At 40.8% G+C, this 10,716-nt stretch overlaps 1 protein-coding gene across 2 annotated transcripts; it reads left to right on the top strand.

The window, feature by feature from the left end:
• On the top strand, window positions 1–9,837 carry Sdhd (succinate dehydrogenase complex subunit D). Of its 2 annotated transcripts, none has more exons than XM_020184123.2 (4): window positions 1–159; window positions 2,437–2,562; window positions 4,534–4,675; window positions 8,935–9,837. In XM_020184123.2, the coding sequence occupies exons 1-4, from the start codon at window positions 108–110 to the stop codon at window positions 9,098–9,100; spliced, it is 486 nt and encodes a 161-aa protein (XP_020039712.1). In that variant the 5' UTR covers window positions 1–107; the 3' UTR covers window positions 9,101–9,837. The 2 variants fall into 2 exon arrangements, with proteins under 2 accessions (XP_020039712.1, XP_020039711.1); XM_020184122.2 differs by having other exon boundaries at window positions 4,531–4,675.
• Window positions 9,838–10,716: the final 879 nt, after the last annotated feature.

Below are 10,716 nucleotides of genomic sequence, written 5' to 3'. Positions count from 1 at the left end.
CGGTGAAGCTCAGCGTTTTCCTCCTCCTTGTTTTCTTCCCCGCCGGGTGGCAGTTGATGCAGAACTACTTCCGGGTTGGCGGATGACCTTGATCCCTCCGAGGCAGGATGGCTGTTCTGTCACGGCTGAGCGTCCTTTGCGGTGCCCAGGGACGCCGAGGTGAGGGGTCCTGCAGTCAGAGGTGCTTGATGCAGCTTCCAGCAGGGGAAGGGCGTGGAAGCGAGGACTTGTCCCCCGAGGAGAGGAAATCCTTCTTTCTTGTTTTCGGCCGCTCAGGCCTCTGGCCGAATCACAGCAGTGACCACCAGAGCCTCGAGCCCAAGTTCGCCCTAGTTCAGGGCTGACGAAGTGATGGGGTAATCTGAAAAAAAATCCTTTGGATACAGTACTCCTGAGGGCATTCCATATAGGACTTTTCCGTCCATCATCCCATCCTTGTTGGGAAAGAGGATCCCTGTCCCTATCCTACCCGTTTTCCCAGGGCTGGTGTGCTTGAAAGTGGGTGTGGGGGATCCGTGCCGTAGTCCTTTAACTGCGCGTTTGCGTCGAACCAGCCACTGTTGCAAGACAGGGATTCAAGTTGGAGTAAAACAGAATTCCTGCCCTCAAAGAACTTTCAGTTTTTAGGGAAAAACACAAGTAAGCATAATCTAACATAAAACAAGTGTACATAAATTGTTATATAAGCCTAGAGAATATTTTTATCTGTGTTTTTGAAGGATTAGCCTTTTTTTTTTTTTTTTTTTTTGTGGCGGTACGGGAGTTTGAACTCAGGGTTTGGCGCTTGCCAGGCAGGCGCTCTAACGCTTGAGCCATGCCCCATCTTAGTTCTTAAGAAGGTGGGTGTATCTGAAAGTCTTGAGAATAAAAAAGGCCAAGGAAAGACAGACATTATAGTTTGAAGTCAGATGAATGAAAGCAAGGATGAAGGCATAGACAAGTAGAATAGTATCAGAGCATGAAGATCACAGTAAGAAATTAGAAGGGTGAAATGGAACTTTTAAGGATTGTGCACTTTACCTGTTGTTGAAGGGTAGCTTTTTTTTTTTTTTTTTTTTGAGAGGCTCTTCCTATGTGGACCAGGCTGGTGTCCAACTCCTTGGCTTACAAGAGCTAGAAAGGATAGCTGTTGAAAGGTTTGACAGATTTACAGTGTAGACTTGCCATTTTTCAAGTTTGTTTTTTATGGGGGAAGTTGGTAGTGTTGGGGTTTGAACTAAGGGCCTCACGCTTGACATGCAGGTGCTCTATCCTTTGAGCCACGCCTCCAGCCCTGCAATTTGTTTTCTTTTGTTTTGCTTTTTGTTTTTTGAGACTGGTGTCTCACTACATTGCTCAGGTTAGCTTAGAACTTGGGATCCTCTTGCTTCAGCCTTCAGAGTATGCAGTATTTCAGGAAGGTGCCACCATGCCTGGAAATTTTCTTTTTTCTTCTTTTTGAACCCAGCGTGTTTATTCACACTACCCTCATGCTCTAGTACTGAGGCCAGCCAGGGCAAAATTAGTCAGATCCAATCTCAGAAACAAAATAAATGTAAAAGGGCTGGGGCGTAGCTTAAGTGGTATGGTGCTTGCCTAGCAAGTGTGAGGCCCTGGGTTCAGACCCTAGAACTGCCAAAAAAAGATTGCTGGCTCAAGAGTATGAATGGAGGGCTGGCAGAGTGGTTCAAGTGGTAGAGTGCCTGTCCAGCAAGCATGAGGCCCTGAGTTCAAAACCAAGTACTGCAAAAAAAAAAAAAGTATGTCTGGAGACACTGGTCTTGAAAAGGAAGAGAAGAATAGGTGAACTTCCCAAACTAGACCTGATTCCTTGAGGGCAAATGCTTGGCCTTTTATCTGTCTTACTCCAGTGCCAAGCACAGTCTTGCATGTAGTAAATATTGGATACGTAGGTGAACAAATGGAAAAAGAAAGAAGCTGTCATTTATTTAAAATGAAAAAAAGTGAGGCAGTTACATAAGTTTTTAATTGATTCTTCAGGGGGGTTTTGTTTTGTTTTGATTTTGGTGAGACTAGGGTTTGAACTCAGGGCCTTACACTTGTTAGGCAGGAACTCTACCACTTGAGCACATTCTCAGCCCTTTATGCTTTAGTTTATTTTTCAGATAGGGTCTCTCCTTTTTCCCAAGCCAGGCCTTGGACTTTAATCCTCCTACCTATGCCTCCCCAGTAGATGAGTTTACAGGTATAAAACACCATGCCTGGCCCAGTAATTTTTTTTTTTTTTTAAGTAAAGAATGGCTTTTTGATCCTTCAGTCTTTTCAGTAGTTTCTTAGTCTGATTTCAAAGTAGCCGAGTGAAATAGATGGTGATCTTCATTTTACAGATGAGATGTTGCCCTCATTTAGAGTTAAGTGGCTTACTATGGTCATTTAGAAAGTCTTTCAGTTCTACTCAAGAAGGACCTTTGGTCCCTGTAATGTTTCTTCCCTCAGCTCTGTTCCTCCGAGCACCAGTGGTCAGACCTGCTTATGTCTCAGCATTTCTGCAGGACCAACCTACCCCAGGATCCCCAGGATGGTGTGGCACACGGCACATTCACCTGTCACCAAGCCGCCATGGTATGTTCTTTCTAATTCTACTGCTTTCTGGGCTCTGACTGTCTTTACATTGGCAATTATCATACCTTTGGTAAGACTTAATATCTGTTAGTAAGATTCTCATATCCAGTTCTGTGAAATAAAGACCTAGTTCACACCTTTGGGCAGATAGTGTCAGTATGGTTTAATGGTGCCATTTATATTCATAAAGAATCTTCTGCCCTAAGCCTTCAAAATTTTAAAATATTCTTAAGAAAATAACTTTGGCTGGGCACTAGAGCTCATGCCTGTAATTCTAGCTACTTGGGAAGCTGACATTAAGAGAATTGAGGTTTGAGGCCAGCCCAGGCAAATAGTTTGAGAGACCCCATCTCTAAAATTACCAGAGCAGAATGGACTAGAGGTATGGCCCAAAACAAACACACAAACAACAAAATCCCAGAAAATAGCTCTGTAGGAAGTCTCAGTGTAGTTTAGTCACTTGTATTTATTTAGCAAGGAGCCAGGTATGTGGGTAATTGGCATAATTTTTTTAAAGTCCTATCTTGTGAACCAGGCTCCTGTGGCTCTCACCTATAATCCTAGCTCCTTGGGAGGCTGAGATTGTGAGGATGGTAATTTGAGACCAGCCCAGGATAATAATTCACGAGACCCCCCATCTCCAAAATAACCAGAACAAAATGGACTGGAGGTTCATGCAGGCATGAAGCCCTGAGTTCTAATCCCCCAGTCCTGCACACACACAAAAAGATTATATTTTGTGGACTGCGTCATGTGTATTTATAGCTAGAATTGACTTATTTTTCTTAGGTTGATTTAAAACCATAGGTGAATCCTGTTTAGATATTAAAGTTAGGCTGTCTGAACATGCATAATGAGTTTATTGTCTTTCCATTTTGAAAGTCTGGAGAGGTCAGTATTTTATAAAGACTGCTCTGAATTCTTAAGTCAGCCGCTTAAAAGTTGCATCTGAGTTACGAGAGAGATGAGGCAAGTATAGTTTTTCTGTTAGAACTTTTTATGTCTTTGAAATGCTTTTGTTTCTGGATTCCTTTGCTTAGCCCAGGTAGAGCTAGCAGAGTGGTTCTGGAATACATGGGCTGAAGAAAATCCCCTGACATTGTATACATAGATTTTACGTGTGTACCCGTGATCATGTTTCTGAGAAGCAGCTTCATTCTCTCATTAGAGTCCCAAAGGAGCTTGTAACCAAGAAAAAGAGAGAGCCTCTCAAAGAAATGCTTAATGTCCGTATTGTCTTTCACCTGTTTAAAAGAAGTTTTCATGCTTCATTTGTTTTGGATTTATTTGTAAGTAACAGTACAGAAAAAGGACCATGATCCTAAAAGTGGACCTAAGATCTTTTTTTAACTCTTTGAGTTAGCTGGTTTAACTTTGTTTTGGAAGGATAATATTACATCTAAGATTAGAAAGTACAAATATGCAAGTATTGTTTTAAGGTACCTGTCTGTTTTGCTAAAGTCCAAGATTGGCTTACTTCCACAGAGAGATTTTGTCTACCTTCTTGCCTGAAAGCATAGAATGTTTGTTTTTTAATCAATATATGCAGGCACTAAGACACTGTTCAAAGAGGGGACATAGCACCTCTCTGAATTACCTGGTTTTTTGTTATTGTTGTTTGTTTTAGTTGGGGTTTGAATTTAAAGCCTCATGCTTGCTAGGCAGGTGCTCTACCACTTGAGGCACTCCACCAGCCCTGTTTTGGGTTTGGATTTTTCAGGATAGGGTCTTGGGAACTATTTGCCCAGGCTGGCTTCTTGAGTAACTAGGATTACAAACATGAGCCACCAGTGCCCAGCTGAATTACCTGTTTTTACAATCTTACTCTCCTTATGCTCAAGAGTTAAATCTTACATGTATACTGTTTGCCATCCTGTCAGTTTGTTTAGGTGGTTATATAGTTTAAGTGTTGAATGTGAGAGATACGTGTATTTTACCTCAGATTTTACTAATGTGATCTTTCTGTAGCAGGTTTCAAGGCTGCAACTCTCCATTGGACTGGTGAGAAGGTTGTTGCCTGTTTACTCTTGGGCTTATTGCCAACTGCTTATTTTAATCCTTGCTCTGCGGTGGACTACTCCCTGGCTGCAGTCCTCTCTCTCCATAGTCACTGGCAAGTATAGCATTCCCTTCAGTATTGCATTGTCTGCTCAGTTTGTTGTGAGTTTGTCTTGTGTAATGCACGTGAGGGAGCATTTGGCTGAGACACTCAGTAAAACTTTCAAACAGCAGTGAAATACCTGTGCACCCAGATTCATATGTCCATCTGTTCACTATTATTTCTTTTTTGGAGGGTTTGGGGGACACAGTATCTTCCCATGTAGCTCAGGCTGGCCTTGAAGTTTCAGTTCTCCCACCTCAGCCTTCAGTGTGCACCGCCATGCGTAATATATATCCATTTGCTTATTTGGTATTCTCATTTCCTTTCCTTTTTGGTGGACTGGGGTTTGAACTCAGGATTTTTCGCTTGCAAAGCAGGTGCCCTATTGCTTGAGCCATGCCTCCAGTCCATTTTGCTCTGGTTATTTTGGAGCTGGGATCTCACTAGCTATTTGCCCAGGCTGGCCTCGAACCTCTATCCTCCTGATCTCAGCCTCCTAAATAGCTAGGATTACAGGTGTGAACTCTCAGTTTCATTTCCATTTCTAGTAGGCATTTTGACTATAACATTTATAAATGTGAATTCCTGATCTGCCAAATCTGTTCCTCCTCTTTTGTTTTGTTTGTTTTTTGGTGGTACTAGGGTTTCAGCTCAGGGCTTTCACACCTGCAAGGCAGACACTACCGCTTGAGCCATGCCTCCAACCCTTGTTCCTCCTGTATTTCACACCCAAACTTGGTCATCATCCCTTCATTACAGTAGTAGTCTCCCATCCAGTGTCTGTTCCTAACCCAGCAGCCCAGGAAACCTCTTAAAATGTTAAGTCACGGTAAGACCCTCCCCTCTCAAAACCCGTCGTTGTCTCCTTATCTTACTCAAACTAAAACAATTCTTGCAGTGGTTTAGGACTATGTATGCCTGTACTCCCAGCTATTGGCAGGTAGATCTGAGGTAGGATTGCAAATTGGAGGCCAGCCTGGGCAAGACTTTATCTCTTATAAAAAAATGAAAGTAAGACTGTCGTCAGATACTACACAATCTGTCCCTGTTTTCTCATCTCCAGCTGTTCTCTTTTTAGTCACACTACCTTCCTTGATATTCCTTGGACATACCAGGGAAACTCCATCTTTCAGAGCGCTTCTCTTCCTGTTCTTCTGCCTAAAACTCTCTTTCTAATTACATTCTTGGCTTGTTCCCTCCTCTCTTTCATATCTTGTCACCCTCTCACCGAAGCCTTCCCTAACCATGTACTCAAAATTGCTGTGTCCTTCCTGACATTCCTTATCTTTCTCTCCTGTTTGATTTTTCTCAGTAGCATTTACTACCTTCTAATACGCTACATCATCTGTTTATTATTATGTACAGTTTTCATTTCCCACCCCTGCTCCCCATAATGAAAGTAAAGATACAGAAAGTCATGAGAATCAAGTCTTTGACTTCTGAATTACAAGGGTAATACCACCCAAGCCAGAAATAAATGCTGCTACCTATTCCTTCTCTGTGCCCCATTTCAGTCATAATGCTCGGTATCTCCCTTGTCCTCTGGAACCATTGTCCTGATTTTTATAGTAATCACATTCTTGCATTTTTGTCATAGTTTTATACCTCAAGTGTGCATTCCTAGATAATAAAATCCAGTCTTGTCTTTGAAAAAAAATGATGAATGGATTTTTTTATTACCTTTTTTGTTTCCTGTTTTGTCTTCAGTGTTTGGAATACTGCTTGACATATAGCATATAGTAAATATTTGCTAAATGATAAATAGCCAGCTTGTATTTCTTTTATCTTGTACAGTTTGTAAGATTTTCTAAGTTAATGAGCCTTTTAAAAAGAGTGTATAACAGCTTGAGTTCCTCAAGTTGTTCCTTCTACGTTGTTTTGTAAGAATGATGTGAGGTCATTGGGAGGAGGGAAAAGGTGTTTTGAAATTTTAGAACTGGAAGGTCTTGGGGGGCTTTCTTAACCAACACTGTCATTTTGCAAATGTGGAAACTTAAACCTCAGGGAGGTTAATTAACTTATCCGGATAATTTGTTAGCTAATGTTAAAAAAGGGGTTTTAGGACTGGCTAGGAGAATTAACTTTCTTACCAGATAGACCTTCAAAATACAGTATTATAGTCCCCTAAGAACTATCATACCCCAAGTACAGTTATATATTTCTAATGTGTGTTTCTTAGGAGATCTATCTAAATTAATAGAAAATCAGAGTAAAAGAATAATTCTAAAGATGTCAATTTTTTTTTTAAGAGTTGACGTTTTGACTCCATTTTCTCTTCTACTTGTAGTTCTTTTATCCTTTTACAGAAAAAAAAAAATTACCTGGAAGAGTTGTCTGTAATTGTGCTCTAGTACTTAAGTGTCCAGTCTCTTTTAATCTGTAGTAATTGGGCTTTTATTCCAACTACTTAACGTCAGTTATGCATACCAAAATCACTGAAGACCTTCATCTTTCCAAAGTCAATTGTCTGTTCTCTGTCCTCTGCTTTCTTGAACTTTCAACAACATTCACTTTTCCTTAGCTTTCCAGATTTCATAGATGTGACCTCTGCCAGCTCCTTCTCCTCCTGTCTGACCTCAGAATGCTGAAGTCCCAGGGCTCAATTTCAGTTCTAAGCTCTTTCCTTGAGCTGCAGACTTAGTTATCTAACTGACATATTTACTTGAATATTTCATAGTCATCCCAGATTTAACATTCCCAAATCACTCTTGCATGTCTCTTGCTTTCCCTTTAAAGCTGCCTCCTCAGTTAAATCTAGCTGCTCAGACTAAAAAGTCCTAGGAGTCATTCTTGATATTTCTCTTTGTCTTACCCACATCTGATTCATTAACTTTTTGTTAGTTCTCTCTTTAGAACATAACCTGAATTGTCACTTCACATTATCTTGGCCATAAATTTAGTTTATGCCTAGGCTACTTTAGTTGACTTGTAACTAGTTTTCTTCCTGTTCTCCCTAGTGTCCATTTGCCAGAGTGACAGTTTTTAGAAGTTAAATTACAGAACCAGGCATTGGTGGCTCATGGCTATTATCCTAGCTTCTTGGAAGGCTGAAATCAGGAGAATCACAGTTCAAGACCAGCCAGGGCAAACAGTTTGAGAGATCCCCCCAACTCCAAAAATAACCAATTTTTTTTTTTTGATGGTACTGGGGCTTGAATTCAGGGCCTCACAGTTGCTAGACAGGCGCTCTGCCACTTGAGCCACTCTTCCAACCCTCCAAAAATAACCAGAGGAGGACTGGTAGAGTGACTCAAGTGGTAGAGTGCCTGCCTAGTTAGCACGAGGTCCTGAGTTCAAACCCCAATATCCACCCCCATAAAAAAAAGTAGGCTAAAAAAAAATAACCAGAGCTAAATGGGCTGCAGGTGTGGCTCAAGCAACAGACTGCCTGCTTTGCAGGAATGAAGTCCTGAGTTCAAACCTCAAACCTGCCAAAATAAATAAGCAAATAAAATGCATTTCTTCAAAGAAGATACACAGATGTCCAATAAACACGTGAAGAATTGCACACATCATTTGACATTAGAGAAATGCACAGCAAAACCACAATGAGATACCACTTCATACCTACTTAGGATGGGTGTAGTAAAAAAGTAGGCCCTGATGTGTTTGTGAGGATGTGGTGAAGTTGGAACCCTCACGTATTTCTGCCAGGAGTGTAATGTTGCAGCCACTTTGGAAAACACTGGCAGTTAAAAATAACAGCATTTTGTAAGTAGAGGAGCATTCAGTTACTGTCTGATATAAATGACTGGAAATTTGATTCAGAAGTCCAAGATTATCTTTATTACATATTAGGAAGCTTTTTTGGGTGGGGGGGAGCAGTACTGGGGCTTGAACTCAGGGCCTTCACTTTGAGCTACTCCACCAGCTCTTTTTTTGTGATGGGTTTTTTGAGATAAGGTCTCTCGAACTATTTGCCCAGGCTGGCTTTGAACCTTGATCCTTCTGATCTCTGCCTCCTGAGTAGCTAGGATTACAGGCATGAGCCACCGGTACCTGGCTTAGGAAGCTCTTGATTCCTTCATTTTGGCTTACAATTTTTATTACCATGAGTTATTTTGTTGTCTCAAAAAAATGTATAGGAAACTTCATTATAAAATGACTTAGCAGAATCCCCTAAAGAAGCCCACCGTTGCTGGAGTGGTGGAGACATTGCATTTTGAACCTGACTGGTTTTGTTTTTTTTTTTTTTTTTGCAGCCAAGTTACCTGTATGGTCTTCTAACTTCACCTGTGATTTTTCATTTGTGCTATTTTTTTTTTCTTCAGGGGCCTTGGACAAGTTGTTACTGACTATGTTCACGGGGATACGCTGCAGAAAGCTGCCAAGGCGGGCCTTTGGGTGCTCTCAGCTTTAACCTTTGCTGGGCTTTGTTATTTCAACTATCATGATGTGGGCATCACCAGAGCCGTTGCCATGTTGTGGAAGCTCTGACCATTTTGACTTAATACCTTTAGTGATTGTACGCCTCTCTGCCTCTGCTCTGTGTACTATTCAGCTCCCAATAAAGAGAATATAACAGATATGTCCATTGGTGGATAAACCTCCTAATCACATGATTACTTGGAGAATTTAATTGTTGAGGAATTCTATCCAAGGAATTGTGAAACTGAGTTCTGTATTCGGGTGAGTTAATGGGTAGGACTTACAATATAACTAAACGTTACATATGAGCTTCTTTTTTTTTTTTTTGCCTTTTATCAAACTTAGCTTTATTGCTATCAATACATGATAATAATTTCATATTTGTCCTGGGAATAAAGGACAAAAGGAAAGACTGTTAATTCATGAGTAAAGACTGCAGAAAATTGGACAGTGTTTAATTTTTGGAAACATCCCTCTGTTTAGTTAATACCAGGTATTTGCATGTCCTAGGGAAACTTTTAATTCAGGGGTGCTGATATCTCATTACAGATTGTAAATCCTAGGTAAAAAAGCTAGAGAAGTTCTATTTAGGGAAAAGATTTCCCTTGTAGATGTATTAAAGCATTACAGAGTCCAAACAGACTTTAAACTCAAATGTGGTTTACTTGTCCTAAAATCTGTCCACAAATATAAAACTAGAAGTAATAAAATGTTTTCTCACTATGAGAATTGTTAATGAGAAAATGTATTCTCTGACAAGGAGACTTTTTAAAAATACATAATAAAAAACGTGTTCTGCTCTTCTATGTTTTAGCTGTCCCTAGTGTTTTTGTTTTGTTTGAGATGAGATATCTCAAACTCCTGGGCCTAGGCCATTCTCCTGTCTCAGCCTCCTGAGTAGCTGGGACTGTATAGGTGCACTCTACCATGTCTGGCTGTAGTTTTATTCATTAGAAGTTTTGGGGTTGGGAGAGTGGCTCAAATGGTGAGGCCCTGAGTTCAAACCTCATTACTGCCAAAAAGTTTTGTATCCTCAGCTCTAAAACAGAACGGAGTGTTTAAATTTCCTTCTGGGGTTTAGGAGTTAAGCAAATCAGACACAAAATAGGGGGATGCCTGAGTAGCAGTGGCTCACCATTGGGTAGTGGTGGGGGGACCAGTCCATTCTGACAGGGAGAAGTACTATATTACTTACATGGCTTAGAATTACTGGTACGTGGTGGTGGTAAAAAGCAGATTGATCACTAGTCAGTTTTACTATTGTTTTAAAATTCTCTTTAGGCAATTACCTGCCTTAGTGTTGTTTCTGTTTCCATTCTTCAGTCCCCCATATACCAGTGCTACATGATGGAGTGATGGAGTTCCATAAAATTAAAGTGGGGAGTGACTGCATAATATGGGAATCCTATAGGCATTATTAGTATCAGATCCCAGTTTGGACCTAGAAGGTTGTCTAGTGCCAATAGGCATTAAATACTGAGGGAGAATTGTCTGTTCTAGGTGGTTTTTAGGTAATGGGTGGAGTTGAGCTGCCTTTGGGAAGTCAGTAGGGTGCTGTGAGCTGCTGGAACAGCGAAAATGAGGCAACTGCTCAGGGCATTAAGAGTTTTCTAAAGGTAATCAGGACATGATCAAAGTATGCTTTAGAAAGAGTTTGGGTGACATTAAGGAGGAAATTTAGGAGA

Source organism: Castor canadensis, chromosome 2, assembly GCF_047511655.1.
Source record: "Castor canadensis chromosome 2, mCasCan1.hap1v2, whole genome shotgun sequence".
NCBI lineage: Eukaryota > Metazoa > Chordata > Mammalia > Rodentia > Castoridae > Castor > Castor canadensis.
This window is presented reverse-complemented; position numbering and strand designations above follow the sequence as displayed.